A 23,130-nucleotide genomic window follows, 5' to 3' on the forward strand; every position below is an offset into this window, starting at 1 on the left:
AACTGATGACAGAAATCTGGTTGACTCTGCACAGGAACGATCGGAGTAAGCAGTCATCCACTAGACTTGGTAGGGACTGTGTAGCTGTTTCACAATACAAAGGGAAGGTTTTCGGGCGTTAGATTTGTTTTTAACAAATACATTTTCAAAGACCAGTGTCCAAAGGAATTAAGGGCTGAGAGAAGGGATGGGTTTAGGATTAGCTGTCACTGAACTGAAACAGTAATGCCAGTTCACTTCACAAAGGTGTAACTGGTCTCTTGGGAAACAGAAAATAAAGTTGGATCTGATTGAATGCAAAGTGAGTGAATTTAAAGTACAGTACTAAATACTTAAATGCAGTGTGACAAACAGGTCAAAGATGTTTCATATTGGCATGAATTTATAAAATTTTATATATAATATATATTTCATATATAAATTTTAAGTAATCGTGCAAATACTCTTTAAAAAGGGTCATTTCACATTACTAAATTCTAGTGGTCCTGGAATGCACAATGCATTCATTAAAAAACTCATTTAAATATTAATAAGTAGTGTTCAGATCACCAGAAATTCTTTTGAGCAGTCAGGGATTTAAACAGACTCTCGCTGATCCATGATCCACTGGGTTATACACCATGGAGGTATGCAAGTATTACAAAAAGGAAAAGGGTTCAAACTATCGAAATGGCAGAGTTTAGTGTAAAAAAAGAGTGCTCTGCCAGACACATATTCTCCCATTTGTGGAATTCTATGACTCACAAAAAAAAAAAAAAAAAGGAAAAAAAAACTCTCTAAAAATGTATAATCTCTGCTCTTCCTATCAAATATATTAATTGTTTTCCTCCTTCATTCGCTTTAATTTTTTTAGATGTGGGTTTTAATTCATCACTGCAATATGCCCACGTCTCATGTCATCCTGTTGAAAACATAAAAGCACACAGTATTTAAACATTTCCTATATGCTACATTTTTCTAGACCATAATCAATGTATTGTGTGTATATACACATATCACAAATATGTATATATATACACATAATATACACACACATACACATGTACCTAAGATAATGTCACACCAACAAGGTTAATTTTATACAAGCATTTGTCAAGAAAATATAGGGCATCTCCTCCACCATTCACAAGCTTATGTGTTGTTTTATTTTCTTCTTGAGTCCCTGATAAAATAGTCATTAAACCATAAAATTTTTCCACTTCAAATTTTCAGAAGGCAACAGGCACTTTGATGTATATTGGTGTGTAACAAATATAGTAACTCTTTATATATTCTATTTCTTTTCTACTTGGGTATTTTTATCTGTTAAATCTTTGGTCCTTGAGCATACTTTCTTTGCTACAGCTGTTTTTGCTTGCATTTTCACATTTAAAATATGCGAGCTATGCACGCAGCTGGAAATAATGGATTGTGTCATCATAAGTTCTGCTGTTTGTTATGAGAACTGCACCCTACTACTGCTCATTCGGAGCAAGCCGTTTCTATTAGCGCAATGGGAGAGTTCCACAGAAAGCACTTGCTACAAGCCTCAGATAGTAATCCCAATGCTGGAGTCCCCCTTCCTCCTGTACAGTTGTTACTATCTGAACTCCTGAATTGATAATTTCGTTGGAGTGAGACCCTTTTTTCCTCTGTATTTTCCCTTTTGTGAACTCTGCCTTATAAGAAACTCTCCACTTGTCTTTTTTTCCTATGGCAAAGCTATGGGAGCAGGTACTGCAAACCCATATTGTCATCAAGCTTTTTTTCTCTTGTTATTTTAGGAGAACCTGGTTGTTTTTAATGACAGGTCTCTTTTGTTTCAGGACAGAATCCAGTTGGGTAGGAGAATGAGGGAAGGTTGGCGGTGGTGGTGGGGCGGGTTATTTTGAGATCATGCTCCCATACCTAGGAAAAGATCCACAAGCTTTGCCAAGTTTAAAACCAGGAGCAGATCATCATTGCACAAAACATATCCCTAATCATGGCTGGGTCACTCAGCCTTTTTCTTTTTTCTTTTTTTTTTTTTTTTCCTATCTTGTCTGAAATGGCTTCCCCACAGGACACTTTTAAATGATTCCTAATTGCAAGGTAGCCAAGTGGAGTATGTCTGTTGCTGGCATGTGAACACTGGCTGGACCTGTGCAATGTAGTAATTGCTAAAGTTGGCATCTGCTACATACGGGGCTGGCTGGTAATAGCAAGTGACATTAGCCACGTTAGGGATGACATTTTGGTCGGCTAGCACCCGGATAGCCAGCATTGTGATCAGGTTTAAAGTCTGTCTTCTTTCATGTCCCATCAGGCACACGGTACTCTCATTCACCACTCCATGAAGGGTCATGAGATAGTCATACTTGCGGTCTTCCAAGCCCACGAAGTGGTTCTGCAAATAGGACTCCAGTTTTCTCTGCTGCTCTCCAATGTCTGAGAAATCGATGAAAAACCTAGAACACATATACCTCTGAAGGGTCTTGATCTCATCAGAGGCGGGCCTAAAGCCCCTCACTAAGAGGTTGCAGTACTTAAGGAGGCCTCCCCCTCTGATTTCCTCCGGGTTCCGGGTGGCAATGATCTTGTTACAAAGGTGATCAAAGGCTTCGTGGAAATCGCCATAGACACTCTCCCCGATTATTGTGGGGTGAAACGTTTCAGTCATTGGGTTCTCTGAACATTCGTAAAAGAGGAGAAGAGAGTCTAATTTGATTTGAAAAGAATCTACACTAAATTCAAACTGCCTCCGGAGGGAATCCACAAATTTCAGTTCCACATTTTTGCCACTGTTGTTTGACAGGGATATAAGACTCCATCGGTCAGAGTCATTGCACACTTTAACCATTTTCTGCACATAAGCTTCCTATAATTTAAAAGACAAAACAAGAAGATGAGCAAACCTAGAAAAAAATAACCAATAAATAAGTACATCCTCGTCACAGCTGAGAATTATTTTGCTCCTTCCCTTTTGTTTTGTCAGGTTTCAGCAAAACACTACCTGCAGGCTTAAACATTATACATAAACAGTCTTCTCAAAACAACAACAACAACAAGAAATACATTTAACGAGTGGTTTTGCCGTCTGGGAAAGAGACTAGAAATAATGGTGTGAGGCTTCTGGCAGACATAGTGCAGTACTAGAAGGTTCTGTTGTCATGCCTGACTTTCGAAATGTTATTTTTTGTGAATGATCTTATAGGTACAATATTCACACAATATCACCACAATATTCAAAAGACAGAAGGACCTACAGGGAAAAGCTGGTCTGCCTCTCACCCTAGTCCCTAGTCACCTAGTTCCCCTCCTGCTGAGGGAACCAATAGGATCTGTATCTTGTTGGTCCCCCCAGGGCTCCTGCAGCTAAAATCAAATATGAACGAAATTAAGACATTCTGGGAGGCTGGCTCCTCGGATAATTATAACTAATTGTATAAAACGAGCTTTGGACCAAAGTGGGGAGGAGGGGACTCATTATATCCTGAACACATGAACCAACCTGGAGAAGCACCATATATATGCTTAACACACGGCGTCACGTGAAGGCAGCTAGGAAATCTATTCACATTCTCCAATACAATAATAAGAACATTGACCAGCCTCTGCTGCAGGCTGCTCTTTTCCCAGAGACTAAATCATCAAATGACTCATTAAAAAAAAAAAAGAAGAAAGGTTCACATCATTTCACTCTTCCACTTAGCAGAATCTCCTCTGGACACGACTCAATCAAGGAAAGCCAAGAGTTAAAAAATGAGAAGGAAGAGAAGGCAGGGCAGAGGAGGAAGCAGAAGACTTGGAAGCTGAAGCAGCTAAAACACTCAACACAGTCCACGCACCTTGGTTTACTCGGGAAAAAACTCAAAAGCGAAATCAGCCAGGGCGCCCACCTGGGTCCGGGCCGCGGACGTGCGCCCCTCTGCCCGCCGCGCCGCCCCCGCGCCCGGCCCGCCGCCACCCCCGGCCCCTCTCGGGGGGCTTTACCTTGAGCGTGAGTGGTGTGATCTTCTCTTTGTTCACCCCTTCGGGTAAGAAGTCCAACAGGCAGTCCAGCACGACGTCCTTCACAGTCTGAAACTCCTCTTCCCCGCGCAGGTCGGCGCAGAAGATGAGGTCCAGATCCTTGTAGCCCAGGCCGCTGTCCTGGTGCAGGACGTGGCTGGCGGCCGAGCCGTTGAGGCGCACGTCGCGGACGCCGATGCTTTTCTCGGCCAAGCGCCGCCGCACCACCTTCACGATCAGGCTGGGCTGCAGCTCGAGCGTGGGGAAGTTGCCGCGCCCGTGGATCGGGATGGTCTCGCTCAGGATGCCGTCCAGCCGCTGCACTTGCTCCCAGTTCAGCACGTTGCAGTGCGCCGTGGGGCTTTCGCAATAGTCCAAGCAGTGCCCGCCGAAGCCGCCGCCGAAGTCGCCGCCGCTAAAGTCGCCGGCCAGGGGGATGTAAGGGCCGCCGGCCAGCTCGTCTTCGGCCATGGCAAAGTACCCTTCGCCTTCCGCCATGAAGTGCCCGCCGAACGCCACTGGGCCCTGGTCGGTCCTAAAAGAGAACAGGGAGAAGGAGCGCGCTGAGACGCGCGGCGGACAGGGGCCCGAGGAGGAAGGAGCGCGCCCCCTCCCCGCTTCGCCCCCCGCCTCGGGGGCTCCCCGGAGACTCTCCCTCCCCAGGCCCCCGCGGCCTCCGGTCCGCGCGCCCCGCGCCCCGCAGAGCAGCCCCGCACCAAAAGTATCTCTGATGCATCTGGAAAGCGCAAGCGGGAGTCCCGTCTGTGTCACCTGGAGGCGGCCGCCCCTTCCAGGAGCGCGGCGAGCGAGGAACTGCGAGGCGGCAACACTTCAGGAGCCGCGAGTGCGCTCCCGGCAGCGGCGAGCGACTTAGTCCTTCCCAGACCCCCGCCGCCCGCGCCGGCCACTCCCGCCCCTCACCCCGCCCGCGCCGCCTCAGCCGCGGTGGTCCCGGAGGTGGCGGCTCCTGCTGCCGCCGCCGCCGCCGCCGCCGCACACACTCCCGTCTCTGGAGCTTTAGCAGTTGTGCGGGAGAAATGTCCTCAGTACTTTTTTTATACCGGGGCCTCTCTGCGCTTCCGGGGCCCGGCGCCGCACGCTCGCCACACCCTCCTCATCTGCATAGGGCGCCGCCCCCACCCGCCCTGCGGCCGGAACCCTGCGGAGCCCAGCGCTGCAGCGGCGGTCCCGGTCCCCGGAGCGGGAAGCCAGCGGCGGTTCCCGTGTGCACTGATGTGCGTAGACATGTGTTTGATGTATGGATCCCCCCCTACCCCGCCCCTCTTTTTTTTCCTCCAACTACGAAACACTTCCGATGCCTCAAGTGTCCTAAATGGCCCTCACAACTGGTTCCCGGCTAAAGTCGCGCAACTGCAGCAACTTCCAACATAAAATTCTCGCCGTTTATGGCGCGTCATTGTAGCTTAATGACGGGGCTCCAGAGGTTCTTTCGACCCGTCCCCCTTTTAAACTGTGTGGTGTAGGGCTAGGCCATTTACTCCGTTAATAAACCGGGCCTCAGAGTGAACTAAAGCGTCCACTTCCCCGTGCCAATCAGGCGCCGCGCGTGAGGGGCAGGGCAAGCTCCCCGGGTTTCGATTCTCGAAATCTCGGGCGGCAAGGGGAACTCCAGGCGAGCCCACGGAGCGCGGGGGCGGGGCCGAGCGTGAGTCCGTCTCCCGCGCACGGGCGACTCGGGGCGGCTCAGGGCGGCCGGGGGCGCGGCGCGCGTCCCCGACCGGACGCCCCGGCGCGTTGGGCGGCCAGGCGGGCGCGCGGCCCGTGGCCGAGAGCGAGGCGGGCCCGGAGCGCGGCGCGGGGAACGCGCGGCCGCCGGGTCGCGCGAAGGGCCGCTGCGCGGGGCCGGACGATCAGCGGCGCGCTCTCTCGCCGACAAGTGAGGAGGCGAAGTGTGGTCGTCGTCGGGCGCTAAGGTTTGCCTTTTTCAAGTGAATGCGAATGTCAGTGTGACACGAGCTAGTTTTCCACGACCCGCGATAGTACGAGTTCAAAGGACACAAGCGTTCCTACCCCAGCCCCTCAACTTCAGTCGCCTCGGCGGCGCGAAAGGAGTGTAGCATTACGTCCGCGCGCACTCGCGCTCGCACCCACGTCTTTGCCAGAAAGCGCGCCCTTTCTTCGGGCCGTCAATTCCGGCCGCTAGCTGCCTCTTTCCAAACTGAGAGTAACTTTTCTTCGCGTAGAGGCTGGGATGGGGGGGGGGTTGGGGGGGTAGGGAGGGAAAGGGGAGAGAGGGACGCGCCTGGGAAGCCTAATACTCCCGCCCGTGGCCCCGCGCGACCCCAGCCGCCCGGCCTGTGAGGGAGAACGGCCCGCCCCCTCCAAACTGGGGTAGACCCGGCCTCGTCACCAAAGCAGCGCGCCAGGCGCGCCGGGGAGGGGGCCGGTCACCAGCGGAGCACCCAGCTGCGTGGCAACGCCGCCCCCTGCCGGTGCCCTGCGGAGCTGCGTTCCCAAAGCGGAAGAACGGGCTGGACCTCAGACGGAGGCCCTGATCCCTCAGCGCCGGCCTCCACGGTGGGGTGGTCCGGGAAGGGACCCTAGGACGACCCACCACACAATTCTCACAGGCCCGTCGCTTCCCCAGAAGCACATTCATGGGTCCAGCCATCCATGCATAAATGCATCCATTCTGCTCCGGCATTCAGAAGAAGTACATATAGGTGTGTGGCTCGACCACCTGTTATGTGCCAGGCACCAAGCTGAGCGCTGAGGATTTCAGAATTACTGCGTTTCGAGCAGTCTAGTGGGCATGACAGGCAAGTAGAGAATTATGGTTCAACTGTACCTGTGTTTTGGGGGAGAAACGATGTGACACAGAGCAGCAGTGGGCTCAGTAGGATCAGGGGAACTGGGGGAGAAGAACGGAGGACAGATGTCCTTTGGATCGGATCGTGAAAAGTGGGCTTTTCTTGGTAGTTGAGGAAGAAGGAGAAAAGCACTGTCAGCAAAGGGAAGAGTGTAAAAGAATTAGAGTTTGAGCAAGGCTGTATAGACCACCACGGTAAGAAAGGAGATTGGGGCGTTTCCAGGAACTTACTGAGCACCTCTGGGCCGTACTCTGCTTAGGTCTTTACACCTAGCACTTCATTTAATCTTCAGTTGAGAAGCTATTCTTCTCAGTTGAGAAGGGATTTGGAAACAGAGGAACTGGGAGGTAAAGAGATTTGCCCCTTTCATGGCTAATAAGTGGTGAGGTCAGGCCTTGAACCCAACCCATTTCTCTGGGAGTGCTGTTTAGCCATCGTTTTCAGGAATGGGATATCTGTAGCTTACCAGTACCTCCCATTGGAAGGCAAGACAAGTACAGCAGCAAAATCGATTTGAAAGAAAAAGAAAAGGCCTGTTAAAAGTGCTTCTCTCAAAGGCTAATATGAATTCTGCCCCTGAAAGCAAGGGCAAAGGGGTAGATCATGTATTAGGTACACTGCACTAAAAAAAATCAAGGGGTTAGCCCCACTGCCATTATTTTGTACTTAAACCCTTTTTCAAAAAAAAAAAAAAAAAAGTGGAAAAAAAAAATCAGAAGAGTCTCAGAGCCTCTGAGCACCGGGGCTTCACGTATGCCCAGGATTTTGTTCTGTAGGGCTAAAGGAATCTGCATTTCAGCACATCGCCCATGTGATGCTAACACGGGCCCAGCCACCCTCTACACTGAACTAACAAGGGCCACTGCAGCCTGGTTCTCTAGGTGGGCACCTTCTCCCCAGCAGAGGCTGCTCTTTTCCGCCCAGCTGCTCTCATGGCCTCCCCCAAGAGTGGACACGGCTGAGAGGCAGAACTGGAGCCTGAGGCCAGATACAGAGAGACTGCGATGCATCAGACCCTGTGCAAGGGGAAAAGATGAGTCCCAGCAGCAGTGGGGCAAGACCCCTTCTCTCAAGCTGCCAGGGCTTTGTGGCTGACACTTCCCTGACCCTTTAACAAAGCATTCCTCATCCCCATCCGGGTTCTCCCTTCATAGCAACCTTCCAAGTCCCCGTAATCCAGACCCACCGCCTCCTGCCCTGGGACATCTGGGATCTCTTACTTTTGGCAGCACTGGATGGTGCTTTGACTGGATTCATATGGGCCTGATTCATAGTGGCCACTGGATACATATTGTTGCATGAAAGCATCTGTTGTTCTTTGTCCCTCTTCTCCCTGTCTTCCAACTGAGATAATATTTACATTCTGGAGAGAAAAAAAATGTTCATCCTTACATGAAATTGCAAATTTTGCAATTGCAAGCATTTTTTTTTCTAGAAACCAAAGTAATTATCAAATGAGAAAGTCTATACTCTCCAAACACATTCACAAGCAAGGTCATCTCTCAACACAGTTATCCCTGGATTAAATTTAGATGCAGAGTTGTCATATATGTGTGTGTGTGTGTCTATTAGGCTTTAGCTTCTGAACCTTTTTGGTAAATAATTTAGTTTTCCTCATCTAAAAGGGGGAAAAAAAGATCTATGGCAATATAATACTGTAAGTCTGTATCTGTAATCCTTAAAAGAAAGCTTTACATTTCTGAGAAAAAACAAAACAAAACAAAACACGATTAGTTGACCTTGCTTTAAAAGTTTCAGTGACAATCAATCTGGACTTAGCACAATAAGAAGAAATTCAGTTTTGGCCTGAATAATACCATTACTGAGTTGGTTATAATGTGCCAGACAGTATGCTCAGTATTTTATATGCACCATTTCTTTTAAACTTTCTCCAAATATCAGAGGTTTGCATATCACATCCCCATTTTCCAGATAGGGAAGATGAGGCAGAGGAAGGTTAAGGAACTTACAGACGTGGCAGGGCCTTGGTTCAGAGCCGTGTGTGTGTGTGCTCTCCATCTCTTTCCCTGCCTTCTGCCTGTCTTCTCACTTTCCTTTTAGACTTAAAACTGAACTGCAAATGCACTCTGCTCCTTCCTTCTTTCCAAGTTCTGTACGTTCAGATTGGACACATCCATGAAGCCCAAGGGGTTTTATCCCGAAACAGCCCTTAGGGCCAGAATGCACCTGCCTGGGCTGATGGGAGTTTCTTCCTCAGTCAGGAAGGCCTGCCACCCTGGCGGGGGGACCTAGCAAGCCAGCAGCCTTCCAGATAGCCTGCGAGAAAACCACACACACTCACACACACACACACATACACACACACACACACCCCACACACACACACTGTAACGGGGTGGGAGGTTCAGAGTCTGCACCAAGTTCACTTAGCAGTTGTGCTGACCTTCCCATTTTGCTTTGTCTGCGTCCTGCCTTCTCAGGAATGGTTTCAGAAAATAAGCAGCAAACAAATATGCAGTGATTCCCTCAAGCTCTATGCAGAAGGAGAGAGAGAAGGGCTCAGAACACTGCTGTTAGGACACTTCTTTTCTCTCCCCGGATTCTTGTCTCGCTCTCGATCTTTTCATGCCAGCCCTGTCCACTCTCTCCATTGATTATCCACCTTCCCCTGCTTCTGCTCTTTGATCCTTTCCACCAAAAGTGACAGGACCCTGCAGGAACTCCTTGCCCCTCTCCCTCCCCAGGGTCAGAGCAGTGGCAACGTGGGGAATTTGGGCCACTCCCCACCTCCTTGCCATTCACCGCCTTCCTAGGGCGAAGCCCAGTGGTTCCTGAGGCCACTGAGGGACAGACAGGCATCCTTCTCCGGGCATGCCCGTGAGGAAGTCCACATTGCAGGGCCAACCAGAGAGCTCTCTGCCGTCCTGTTAGTGTTAACAGCAGTCAGTTAAAGGGCCTCGTGTAAAAATTAAAACTCACTTGGGAAACTACATTACCTGTTTTCCCAGGGAATGCTGCTTGCAAAATGACTCTCCCCATGTTTTCTTCAGGGAAACAAATGTTTATTCAGGGCCTACCAAAGGCCAGAAACATCCTAAGTCATACAGCTTTTAGTCTTGGGAAAAGCAGTCCATTATTTTATTACTTGTATGGTTATTAGCAATCAACAGGTTAGTTCTATATTTTAAACTATTCAAACCTTTTTATTCTGTACTATCTCGTTTTATCTTCAAAATTATTCTGACCCATGTGCAGTCCTAATTTAGAGGTGAAGAAAGTCTAGGTAGTTTTTCGTAAGTTTACATAGCTAGTTCTGGAAAAGTTAAAGCGAGACTCAGTTGCTCTCAGTCGTGGGCCAGCACCCCTTTCTTGGGACCACACTGTTTCATCTTCTATCTGTGAGTGTATTTAAATAATGGTAACAAATCGTTCCGTTTGAAGCGATCCTCTAGCCACACAGAGGGTCATTTGTATGGATTGCATTCTCACCTGTGAACATCTTATAAAAGCATCGGTACTCTACAGCTGAGCATCTTCTCAGTGCCATTTCCTACGTTTACTTTTACGAGTATTTATTTGAAGTATATGACCACATAAAACTAGTTCTTTGCACAGTCAGAGAGCAGTGAGCTTAGGAAATTCAATATGCGAGCAACAGAGTGCCGTGCCATCACTCTTAAAATCACACTCAAGACAGATCATCCGTTAACAGAGGTTTTCATCAGAAAGACGAGCCAGTATTTCCTGGTGCTATGATCAGTGCCGATTATGCCGGAAGGTCTTCCTGTTTTGACATCTTGGTGAAACGTTTGCCGTTTAAATCAATGTTGCAAGTCCCTTGGACCAGACTGTTTTCTTTCCTCCAAACAAAAGAGACATTCAAAAGTCACATTCATTTGGCAAAATGTAAACTAGAAATATACATGTATTTTCAAAACCTACCAAATGTGAATAAGTAAACTGTTTTTCCCCAAAGTCATATTTATATGACGAGTTTTTCCCTTCTGCAATTTGTACTAGAAGAATGTTTAACTTCTCTGAAGAAAATGGCGATGTTTACTTGTGGTGCTTGTAAAGCTTTGAGAAGGGCACAAGGGGGGATATAATGAATTATTCCTCTTTTCTAAAAGGAATTTGGCCAAACTATGTATGTACCTTATGAAAAGGGGGGGAAAAAGACCATCTTCTATGGGTATATCCAGCTCATTCATATACATGTTTAGCCAATTCTTACCTTGTACCTATGTTGATATATTTATTGGCCACGGATAGGTGATTTATATGAGCTTTCAACATTTCAGAGATAATTAAACATAGTATATATCCATTTTACTAACACCATTTTGATATGCCAAATTCAGAAATTGCATAACTACCATATGAATTTATAGCAGCTGCAAAAAATATACATGCTCACATGCTTAGACCATACACTGATTCAAAAATGCATATACTTCCTTGTTTGAAAGGATTCTTTTTTAACATTTCTACCATCACTTTCTTTGTTAAAGTCTTTTCCTCTTCTTTCCCTTAACCTCAAAATTAGCTGCTGCAAAGAAAGAAATAACAAATTAAATAGTACAATTAATGTTATCCTGATGTTTGGGAGAAATTGCTCTGGAATACTGTAAGCAACCAAAAAGCACATTGTCTTAGAAAGTCTGAGAAGCTGAACACAACAAATAATACTTAAAAGAAAGTTTTTTTCCAAAAGCTACTAGGATGATGAACACATTTAAAAGACAGGTTTTTTTTTTTAAACTTTCAAGTTGGACTCTGGGAAGATAAATTTGACCACCTTGAAAATTCTGGGCTCCTTAAGTAAAATATGAATGGGAAAACCAACTGCAGACTCTCTAAGCACTAAGACACCTGAATTTATTCTAGCAATATGGGATAAAACAGATTCAAGTTTAACATTCTAATAAAAGAAGGGCTTCAGGATGCTAGTGGATTAGGCATTCCTTGAGAAGGTGTAGGAGGAAAGCAAGAGCTATCAAAGTTGTTAATATTTGAACCATGGAAGCTTCTGACTGGAGACCGATTTCTAAGAAGCCACAACTCTAGCCGGAGTCCTAGAGATTAAAAGGGAGTTTGCATTGACACATAATTGAGTAGCCACAGTTGAGATAACTCTAAAGGGCAATAGAGCTGTCCTCCAGGTTTTGAAATTTGTAATTACTCAATGAGGTCATTGTTTAGCATAAAAGAAGTGGCATTCTTAATTTTTCTTATCAGAAAGCCATTTTACAATATTAAAAAAGAAAAAAAAATGGCACATGAGATTCTTTGCTCCACAACCTCTCCCTGGTTTCCATTAAAATTCTGAAGATATTTGGTTTTCCCTCCACTGGCATTAATTTGGTAGCCATACTGTCCCCATCTACTCAACGTGAGTTCTCTGTGAGCAGTAATTCAACGTACTTGCACTGACCAAGAATACATGACTTTACTGTGTGTTAAAAATAAATGCTTCTTGCGAGCACTTGTGACTTGTCTAGTTTATTCTAGTCTTCTGCTCCTGACATGTCTTGGAACATTATCTCTGTCCTTCTTTGGGTTACAGGGCTTGTTGAGAAAGTCACCAGTCACAGGTGTGTACATGTGACACCGGCACCTTGAACTCTCTGGAGCACTGGAAACTCCTGCAGGTTAGTCCATTTCTTTCTCAGAGTAACACATCTATATTTTTAATTCATTATTTAAAAAATAAAATCAATAATCATAAAATAGGGCCTCCCTGGTGGCGCAGTGGTTGAGAGTCCGCCTGCCGATGCAGGGGATACGGGTTCGTGCCCCGGTCTGGGAGGATCCCATATGCCGCGGAGCGGCTGGGCCCGTGAGCCATGGCCGCTGAGCCCGCGCGTCCGGAGCCTGTGCTCCACAACGGGAGAGGCCACAACAGTGAGAGGCCCGCGTACCAAAAAAAAAAAAAAAAAAAATCATAAAATAAAACATTAAGAATAGTCATATTTCACTTTAAATTTTACTATAACATTATAATTATGTAGTACATTGCAATGTTTTCAATTTTATATGTTATAACTCTAGACCAAGTGCAGAGATGACTTTTAAATATTTCTGACATGAAAGTAATTACCCTTTGCTTATTGGATAGATCATTATTTTGAGTCACACTTTCTTCATAAATCAAAGAAATTGAGTTATCATGACTAATTCTTAATCTGCTTTGTGTCTAAAGCTAGCAAACATTTGGATTAAAACATTGAAAAACAAGGTAATTATTTAGATGTTTTATCTACATGATATTAAACAGCCAGATGTCTGGTTAAACTTCTTATGTTTAATAGAGCAAAATGGAAATTTCAGTTGTCTTCTAAATTTAATTAAAGACCAATTTGATCAAAACATTTACTCTGGAACTTACACTATCGATTTTGAATGCCTGTATTGATCAAATTAACCAGAGGCTTTGCAAACTGTGCTTCAAGCTGCACTAAAACCTGAGTAGCCTGAGCCTTTAGCTCCCTTTAAATCCCAATGCAGTGCACAGCCCCTGAATCGGTGAGTTGCAGTTGTGTGTGTGTGTGTGTGTGTGTGTGTCTTGCAGGAGGGGGTTTGGTCACAGCCGTAGTGGGATGTGAGCCTATGGGTGTGCACATCTGCTTATATCTCCCCTAATTTTTTCTCTACATATTTGTTCTTTCCCACATCCTTTCTCATTCCCTATTCATTAATACAGATAAATGACTGTTGAATCAATCTAGTGCTATCAGCTGCTATTAACCTTTTGTAAATCCTTAAGTTCTGATCACTATGGTTACCTAAAAATCACCTGGCAAATAATCTAGATTAAATAGCCTAAATATGTCCTGTGTGTCTCTAGTAAAAATTCTCTATTTAGGAAGATAATGTTTCCAGTTGGAATATGGTCAACTTTAAAGTTTTAATAAATATCCTCAATGCTATCATGAAACAGTTTCCAAATTTATGATCATTTGATGACTCATTTTTCTGAAGCCCCAATTTCATATGATTAATGGATTTTATTGCAGATTTAACTTTTCTCTCTTGTTTATTCTTCAGTGCTTCTGGGAATACTTCAGAAGTTTCCACCACATTCTGTTTTTTAATCAAGTGATTTATGAACAGTACTCAGTTTTAGATTTCAAATTGTGCTTTCATACATGTTAAAATATAACATTTACTTGTATAAGGATGTTATGTTACTACTTATTCAAATTTTATAGTAATAAGCATATTGATAAAAACTTTTGTTCTTATTTTCTTAGAACATTTAAGTATAGTGACTGTATAGCTCAAATTTTAAAAAGTATGTGGTCTGAAAATACTAATAGGCTTATGAGAACAAAGGGACAGTATATATATATTTTTAACATCTTTATTGGAGTATAATTGCTTTACAATAGTGTGTTAGTTTCTGCTGTATAACAAAGTGAATCAGTTATACATATACATATGTTCCCATATCTCTTCCCTCTTGCATCTCCTTCCCTCCCACCCTCCCTATCCCACCCCTATAGGTGGTCACAAAGCACCGAGCTGATCTCCCTGTGCTATGCAGCTGCTTCCCACTAGCTATCTATTTTACGTTTGGTAGTGTATATATGTCCATGCCACTCTCTCACTTCATCCCAGTTTACCCTTCCCCCTCCCCATGTCCTCAAGTCATTCTCTATGTCTGCGTCTTCATTCCTGGGACAGTATATTTTAAGTCTGTTTAGTTCTTCAAAAATCTAAGATATCATGGTCATCCATCCACCATACAGGATTCTGATTATGCCTTCAGTTCATTCCTCTCTGACAGCAACATTTCATATCATCTGTTGGCCATTGTGAAGTTATAGCAGAAATGAAATGTAGGGGTTTCAATTCAACATTCACAAACCCATAGAGATATCACCATACTCTCCCACTTAAAGATTTTGTACACCTAATTGAAGGACTGATCACAAATATCAGTTGTAAAATTGAAATGTAAATTATTCTCTCAAAGCCTGTGGACAAATGTGGTGTCTCATTGAAGAGCACTATAGTCTTCTCAAATACAGGGGCCCCAGTTTTAGTCTCTTGCTGTGACTTTATCCATAAGGCTCCCTTCATCTTTGGCCTCAGTCCAATTTGCTTTCATTTGGGGCCAATGCCACTTTGTTTCTTTAAATCCAATTTTGGCTAATAAATGCTTACAATGTATTTTACTATGTTTAATAGCACTAGGAAATTGAACTTTGATTACAATTAAGTAGAACACAGCAAATATGATATCATTACAGCATAAGTTGTTTCGGCATCTGTGTTAGATTACATTATCCAAACACATGAAACAGTCAAATTTCTGACTTGACCATCCCCTGCAGGCAGTGACCTGCTGCTTCTTGCCAGTTGAAGTCTGTTTTTTGTTATTGCTTTGCCTGTCAGTGGCTCATCCTCATAATTCCAGAAATGCTGTTGAATTCCCATTTGTTTCCTATATTTTTTATCTGTTACATTATTCCAGAATTATAATTGAAGGAGAAAGAAAGAAAGAAAGGAAAGAAGGAAGGAAAGAAGGAAGGAAGGAAAGAAGGAAGGAAGGAAGGAAGGAGGGAAGGAAGGAAGAAAAGAAAAGGTAGGAAGGGGAAAGAAAGAAAGGAAAGAAGGAAGGAAAGAAAGAAGGAAGGAAGGAGGGAAGGAAGGAAGAAAAAAAAAGAAGGTAGGAAGGGGAAAGAAAGAGAGAGAAAGAAGGGAAGGAAGGAAGGGAAAGAGAGAAAGAAAGGAAAAGAATGGCTGCTCTTACAGAACTTCACAAACCATTTTCAATCAGGATTTAGGTAAAAGGTCAAACTCTAGTCCAAAAATAGCCAGTTCATTTTGTTTCTAATAAATTTTAATTCAAAGCATTTTGGCCCTAGGGAGAAACTAGGTTTGTTCCAAAGGTCCAGAGATGCTAGAGATCAGCTGTCTGTGTTCCTTTAACCTCATGGCAAGGCTGCCTTAGCTAATGCCACATTTTCCTTATTATTCATTACTTGGGAAAAGTCAATGGCTGACATAGAAATAGCTGAGTGCATTATTCTAAAATGAAGTGATTAAATCACGAGGTTGAGAGTCGGATGCAGGAACCCTGGGGATGGATATTTTTTCCTAGTTCTTAAGACAGATTTTTTTCTATGAGAACTCACAACGACAATTAATCCCTTCAAAATGATGGGGCCATAGTAAACTCTATTCAAGGTTGAGCCTCAGGGTGTGTGGGGAGGAGCACAACAGTTAACACAAATCTCTGTTGAGGAATTAGAGGAGCCCAGAAAGATATGGACTGAAACATCCACATGTACATTTATGTCATAGATTTGGAGAAATGATCCCCCGGTGCTGAGCTGAGAAGGAATAAACATAAGATTATTATGGTGGGCCAAGCTGGAAGGGTAAACTGGGCAATATGAAATGAGAAAGTACATGGTAATGTATCTCAGAGCATGCCTGGTGCTGTGCAGGCTAGCTCTACCACAGGAGATGGAGTGGGTCCCTAATGCTTAGGAGCAAAAGCCCCCAATGGTAAAGGGGGGTACCCGGAGCCAGGTGGTGCTCTCCTGGGCATCAGGCCCCAGGAGGTTCAGATGATGCTCCCAATATCTGACTTCAGGGAATTCTCTCTAAGGACGTCTACCTTGAGGCCCAGCCAAATTTATCTTTTTCCAAATCCCACCTGGACTCCAAAGCAGGTATATCCTGATCTCCATCCTCCAGCTGGCTGCTGGTGAGGGGTGACACTGTGTACAAAATCTGCTTGTAGATCTGGAACTGCTGGGATAGAAAGAGGGGCCTTTAATCCCTAGGACAAAGAGGTTTACGGTGCCTCTTCAACAGGACTGCTGGTGTAGTATACTGGCACGTTATCCTTGGTCTCCGTAACGGGAAGGATCTCCAAAGTTAGAGAAGATGGAAACATCTTCCTTATTCAAACACCACATAAAGCCCTCTAATTAAGTTCTGAGCTAAGAAGAGACCTCAAAAAGAACAGCCAGCTGGCAGGAGCTGGCCCTACAAGCAGCCTCTGACCCATTTACCTGAGCACTGTCTTTCTGTGCGGCCTGTCACTTTGATTACCTCTGTCACCACTAATTCTGGGACCTGATAGCTTCTCTTTAAATTGTTGGCCTACGTACAATTACATCCTTCCTTTACCTCATTCTTGTGCAATAGAGATGTAGCATTTTCAAATTAATGTGATTCAATACTAAACTAAAAAGGCAAGATGCCTCACCTAAAGTCACATTTCCAAACTCCAAGTTCTTGATCCTAAGATGAATACGACCCAGCCCCCAAAACTGTGCAATTCCCTGCCCAGGATCCTCCTCCCACCACCCCATCCTACGTGTTACTTGGTCAGTTTTCTAGCTGCCGTATTTTTTCCTCGTTCTTGTAATGTGGTACATGTTCAAACAATAGGCTGAGATAGATAATAAGAAGGGATGGTCAGGAAAAGCCTCTCTGCAGAGAAAATAATTAAGCCAAGAACTAAAGGATAAGCAACAGCTAGCCATGAGAAGTTGGGGAAAGAGTGTTCCTGGCAGACGGAGCATCTGATACCCAGACAGCAAGAATCTCATGTCCTGGAGGTACTGACACAAGTTCTGGAGGGCCAGAGTATATTGAGGAAGAAGAGAGGTCATAAGATAAGGCTGGAGAGAGAGTCAAGGGCTCCATCTTGTAGGCCATGGTGAAGAGTTTGGACTTTGCTATGAATGCAAGAAGCCACTGAAGTGTTTGTGCAGGGGAGTTACGTGTTCTGATTTATCTTTTGAGAGCCTCCTTGCTGCTCTATGGAATAAGGAATCAAAGAGGAAAACATAGAAAAAGGGAAACTAGCTAGCAGGCTGCTGCAGATATCTGGGCAAATGGTGATGCTAGCTTTGACTACTGTTTTTCAAACTCTGGGTCACACAATCATTTTTGTGGTCTTGACCAGCAATATCAGTGAAATAGAATGGTGTGCAGTAGAAAATATCAGAGGCCATCGTATCACTTCATGATATTTTCTCTCAGTTTCTTATGGACATACATACAGATATTCAAGTAGTAGATTGTACTGTGAAGTGGGTTTATCACTCTGAATAGTGATCAAAGAAGGCACTGACCAATACAAGATGGCCACAGTGGAGGCAGAAAGAAGAGGAGATCCATCACCATAAAAATGTCTTCAAATACATGGAGATGGAAGAGATCACCTTAAAAAGGACATAGAGAGGAGACAGAGCTCTGTGATATATTTTATTTCATTTTCAGTATTGCATTCCTATACCCTGCATTTATACCCTGCCTATTCTTTAAAAAATTATTTACAGTAACTTATGCAGAGTGATAATCAGATTGTACCATTGACATAGGAAAATGACAGCTAACCAGCCATTTTTTTAAATGGTACATTTAGAAAGAATTGGAACATAACCTGATGGTCACCAGTAGGTCTTTCCCTCACCTTTCAGCATTACTTTTCTGGATCACTGATGAATCTCTAGCAGAGTTTATAAACAAGTTCAGAATATTTACCCAAAAAGTTGCATGAAGGGGAGGAAATATTAAACTCTATGTCTATTCAGTCTTCATTTCTTCTGAGGGAGTGTCCCTTGATCTTCTGAGGTAACAATACTAGTTTTGTTGAACTTCTTGACAATGCAATCTGATCTCCGCTTGGTTTAATGTACAAAGTCACCACCATACAACTAACTATTCAAAAACTTGCATTATCACCGCAGCGAGTGATAAAAAATGTATTGTGCCTTGGGTCAAACGCCCCGTCTATGTTTCATTTTGCCTAATATAGGATAGAATGACCTCTCTTAGAGAAGGTCATCTAAATGAGTCTCTCTATCCAATTCTACTTGAGCAGTTTGAATTTAATCTGCTATTTGGAATAGTCTCTAACCTGATGAGAAATAGATTTATAATAAAACATCATTGAAATTCAGAAGCTTGCCTTGGAAAGAAAGGGTACATGCCATGGGCAATTAGCAAATGCAGAAATCCTTTAATTATAAACCATGCCTTTGCCTGAGGAACTTTGTACTATGCTGACAAGAGGCGGAATCTAATAGTAAGCCTTTTCATTTTAGGTCCACATATATACACACCCACAATCTAGGAACATGTTAAGACCCATATGCTCCAACGACCCATTTACAAATTACTAGATGAGAACAGCATTAACTCCCTACTCCCTTTGCCATTTAAAGAAAGCAAGCTTACTACTTCATCACCTTTCTTCTTCCTGGGATTCTCTGCATCAGTTGTAAAAACATGCCTCTCTCCCCTCCTCCTATCAGACTCTTGTCTTGCTTTGGGGGTAGGTGACAACCAAAGACTATAGTGGTATTTTAATAGCAGACTCTTAAAGATTTTGTAGTCAAAGGAAAGAGTCTCTAATTGTAGAAAATTAACTTCCATTGGGAACTTTACTAGTTGCTACTTGAGGTGCCTTCCCCATTGCTTCTCAAACTAGATCACCCAGGTAACTGACTGCATATGCTGAGTGTCCACACATTTTGATAAAGCCACCCAGAGAGCGCTTCCTGACCCAACTAGTTATGCTGCTGACTCTACTGTAAAGCCATTCCTGTGCCAGATGAAACACAGAATTTCAGCAAGTAAGGAGCTGAAGACAGGGTAGCATCGTCATTTTCAATCTGTTTTTTCATTCTCAAACCTCACAATGTTGGCCCTTTCTGCAGAATTTCAGTTTGATTTGTATTATTCACTGAGGAAGTCTGGTACATATAACAGCTTCCTTTTAACATAGATAAGACCAGCAGGCTAACAGTTCTTTGGGGAAGTAGGATAATTATCAGGAAGCTGTTGATAGTTCATTGCTGACCTGTAAAAACCTAGTAAGAATGAAGTCAGCTAAAATAATGGATCCATTTAAAGTTTGGGTCATATAAGACGTCATTAAGGATCACATTATTTCAGCAAAGAAAATATTACAGAGAGCTCTCCTCTTAAAAGAAAATAGTTTTTCTGCTGGAGAGCTTCCAAACCGCACCATTGCAAAACCTAAACACTCCAAACCATTGAAAGCTAATGTTTAACTGTCTGCTTCTAGTTGTCATGAAAACCCTTTCTCCTTTGGTAACTGATTTTTGTTGAAATCTAGGTGTCATTTGGCTTTTAATCCTAATTATGTTCCTTATGCTGGATGAACATATTTTCATTGCCCAGGGGTTATTTTTTTTTACATCCTCCATAGTGTAGAGTGTATTCCACCCTGCCCTGTGTGATTAGGAAAAGTAGTAATAAGCATTTTGGGCGAGTTGGGGAAAAACAGTAAAAGCAGGGCTGGCCCAAGGCATGATTGTGAAATGCCCCAAATTTTTTAAGCCCTTGTCTCTTAATTTGTCATTTAACTATTTTGGGCCCTAATCTCTGTGAAAACTTGTTCAGCCAATAGCTGGCGGCCCTTCTAAGCATCTTCTGTTGGAGGATGAACTGAGACCAGACATGATACAGTGCATGTAAGACCTGATACATAGTAGATGTTCAAAACTTGTTAAGTCCGCACCCTCCTCCTCAGCATCTCCTAAGCCTCAGGACTAAGGGATACTTAATACTGACTTATGATGAAATTGATTGTAAGAACATTTGCTTGAAGACTGAAAAACGTTTTGAACCCAAAGGAATGTGCCTATAATTCTGACATTTTAGGCCTTGTAGGAGGTAGAGAAGAGACACGGTAGCAGGTTGGGGAAGCCTTCACTGCTCTGAAGTGATGACAGCTGCCTGCTCATTAGACCAGCCTTGCTGGAAAAGAATGTGATAGTGTGGGTGAGGCATGGGGGCCAGACAGTGTGTGGGACCTGATCATTCACACCAGAGCCTGAGAGCCCCCGTCGCAGGTCATTTCCAAGACCTCTCCCCTGGCAGCCCATAGGTTGGATTCTTCCATCTTTCTCCTGCCACCAACCATTCACGAAGGGTCTGATTAGTTAGTGCATTTTTAAGGACCATAGTGACAGAGGCAGATACAGGATTTGTGAGATCTGAAGCTTATACAATTACAGGAGCCCTCTTTCATAGAAAAAGTGCAAAATAACAAATAATAGATACAAATGTGACTATTTAATTAGAATAAGAAAAGGAATCACCACAAATTTTACACTTAAAAAGCTGACAAATGCCACAAACATCATAAAATCCATAAAAATAATGTTTTTAAGTACCTTCCTGATACACCCTATAGTATATTTTTCCTAATTTTTTTTCAGGTTGCATACTCTAATTGCTCCCTCATGAATCTCCTGATAGGAGAGAACTTACATCCATGAGAACCAAAACCTTTGCCTACAGTTTTTCACATGGGATGATTTGAAGAACTTTCCACAAATGGGCTTCTGGCTCTGAACATTTCAAACCTTTTTAGTCCTCTATATCCACATATTTCTGGCATTGTAAGGATATGCTCAGATCACATTATAACCTCTAACCCTGTGTCTTCATTCCATGACTGCAAATGAGTGGGTAGTGGGAATATTTTGGAAAGTGTTCCTACATGAGGACAGGTAGCAGAACTTAGCTATACCTGGAAGTGACTGCAATCCACATAAATATGTACATCCCACCAAACCCAAACTAAAAGTATCCCTGATTCAATTTACCATTAGCCAAATACCCAAAATGTCCACAGCCAATCTGACACCACCCAACATGAAGGGACATGGAGAGGAATTCCATATGGAAAGAGAGAGCAGGCTTAACTGATGTGGTTAAATTGTTCTACTTTTTTCAAATTTTACAAAAGCATATGCCTCAGCAAATTAGAGTCCCTGAAAATGTAAACTTCTTTAGCTTCACAGGAAATCCTCCTCTTCACAAAGGGGATACCCCAACACAGAATTCTGAGAAAGAAAGTCCTACCGTCCCCCCCACTTATGGGAAGAGCTCTTTTGTGCTAAAGTTCTCAGTATCCTAGAAAGGCTTAGACATATGTCATAAAAATAATATCAGTATCATTACTAAGCTCCTTTGTGCCCAAGCACAAGGCAATCTCAGAGGCAGAAATCATGATATCTGGCTCCCTGGGGAATGGAGGGGGAATCTTCCTGAACCATGTACCTGGTTCTCTCCTGTCCCTCCTTTGTCACTGCCCAAGGCAACCTAAAGAAGAAACTTAGATTATGTTAAGAAATGTTTCAGTCTAGTTTAATAATTTTAACTGTCTGATTCTTTAAATCCTAGCTCTACCCTGCCACTAAGAAGCTGTGTGAGCTTGGACAAATTAGTTCACCTCCCTAAGCCTGAGCTTTCTCATCTCTAAAATGACAATAATAATACTTCCCTTGCAGAATTGTGGAAAGGATTAAATGGATAGCATAGGTAGACTATTTGGAACCTAGTAGATGACTAAGATATTGTAGCTATTGTACTTACTGTCCACATTTCTAGTATAACTATAAGGGAAGAACCAAGAGGGGAATATTGGACAGCCCAGGGTCCAGGGCCTCCAGATGTACCACACATGGCACAGAAGGTCAAACTCTATAAATACTAAGGGTGATGCTTGCAGTTTCCACTCCTCTACTTTGCCCCAGGGTCCAGTAGCAACCCAGTGAAAGTGAACACGGCAACGTGACAGCCACAGCACTCTAAGAACAGAGTTTGTTAATAAACATGAGGCTTTTAGGAGGCAACAGTAATTCAGATCGTACTCACAATGTAAGGTCTAACTCTGAAATTGCATGAGATTTGGGAAGTGTTCCAGCCTCAGATAGTTTGATATTTGAACAAGAACAACAGATTGCCTCTGGTCATGGCTGCAAAGAGCTGGCACAGAACGCCTAGCAGGATGTAGGGGCTCTGTAAAGGTTTTTTGAATCCAACTAAAGTGATCTATTCTCAGAGAGCCTGGACACTGCTGGTTGGATGTGGTACAGGCTCTGAGTAGCCTGAGATGTCAGGTAATTTGAGGCAACAGAGCACTGTCTTTAGTGATTGACTCTGAAGCCAGACGACACTGGGACCAAGACCCCAGTTCTAGCATCTTTACAATCTCGGGCAAGCTACTTAAATTCCTTGTGTCTCAGGTCCCTTATTCTAACGTGAGGATAACAAAGTATTCACCTCATCGGGATGGTGTGAGAATTCAATGAGAATTCAATGAGAAAATATTTATCTAAGGCTTTATATTGCACATTGCAAGTACTGGCACATTGCAAGTACTCAGTAGTGACTAGCTCGAATGTTAAATGGGAAATCTGGCGGAGATGTCCAGAGGTCTTTGATTTTGTAGATCTGGCACTCAGAAAAGAGGTAGTAATTACAGGCATATATTTTAGATTTTCTAGTTGTATTAGTTTCCTGTGGCCGCTGTTTAACTTGGGGTTTAAAACAGCAGAACTTTATTCTTTCACAGTTC

The 23,130-nt window shown here is 43.7% G+C and overlaps 1 protein-coding gene across 3 annotated transcripts; it reads right to left on the reverse strand.

Annotated features, from left to right (window-relative positions):
- Positions 1–1,205: 1,205 nt before the first annotated feature.
- On the reverse strand, positions 1,206–5,005 carry TENT5A (terminal nucleotidyltransferase 5A). 3 transcript variants are annotated; one of them, XM_082633689.1, is made up of 3 exons: positions 4,891–5,005; positions 3,952–4,504; positions 1,206–2,836 (listed from the first exon to the last, which is right to left on the reverse strand). In XM_082633689.1, exons 2-3 carry the CDS (start codon positions 4,465–4,467, stop codon positions 2,060–2,062), a joined length of 1,293 nt encoding a protein of 430 aa, XP_082489815.1. In that variant the 5' UTR covers positions 4,468–4,504; positions 4,891–5,005; the 3' UTR covers positions 1,206–2,059. The 3 variants fall into 3 exon arrangements, with proteins under 3 accessions (XP_082489815.1, XP_082489816.1, XP_082489814.1); XM_082633690.1 differs by lacking the exon at positions 4,891–5,005 and adding an exon at positions 4,741–4,880; XM_082633688.1 differs by lacking the exon at positions 4,891–5,005 and adding an exon at positions 4,686–4,823.
- Between the last annotated feature and the right edge of the window lie 18,125 nt (positions 5,006–23,130).

This window comes from Mesoplodon mirus (genome assembly GCF_964341445.2).
Source record: "Mesoplodon mirus genome assembly, chromosome: 10".
In the NCBI taxonomy this organism is placed as follows: domain Eukaryota; kingdom Metazoa; phylum Chordata; class Mammalia; order Artiodactyla; family Ziphiidae; genus Mesoplodon; species Mesoplodon mirus.

Bases quoted from the DNA above. Each gene is read 5' to 3' on its own strand.
- TENT5A (XM_082633688.1), bottom strand. From the start codon at position 4,705: ATGCATCAGAGATACTTTTG. The intron at 4,505-4,685 runs GTGCGGGGCTGC...GTTCTCTTTTAG, and splicing joins ATGCATCAGAGATACTTTTG to GACCGACCAGGGCCCAGTGG. The intron at 2,837-3,951 runs GTAAAGCCCCCC...TTTAAATTATAG, and splicing joins TCACACCACTCACGCTCAAG to GAAGCTTATGTGCAGAAAAT.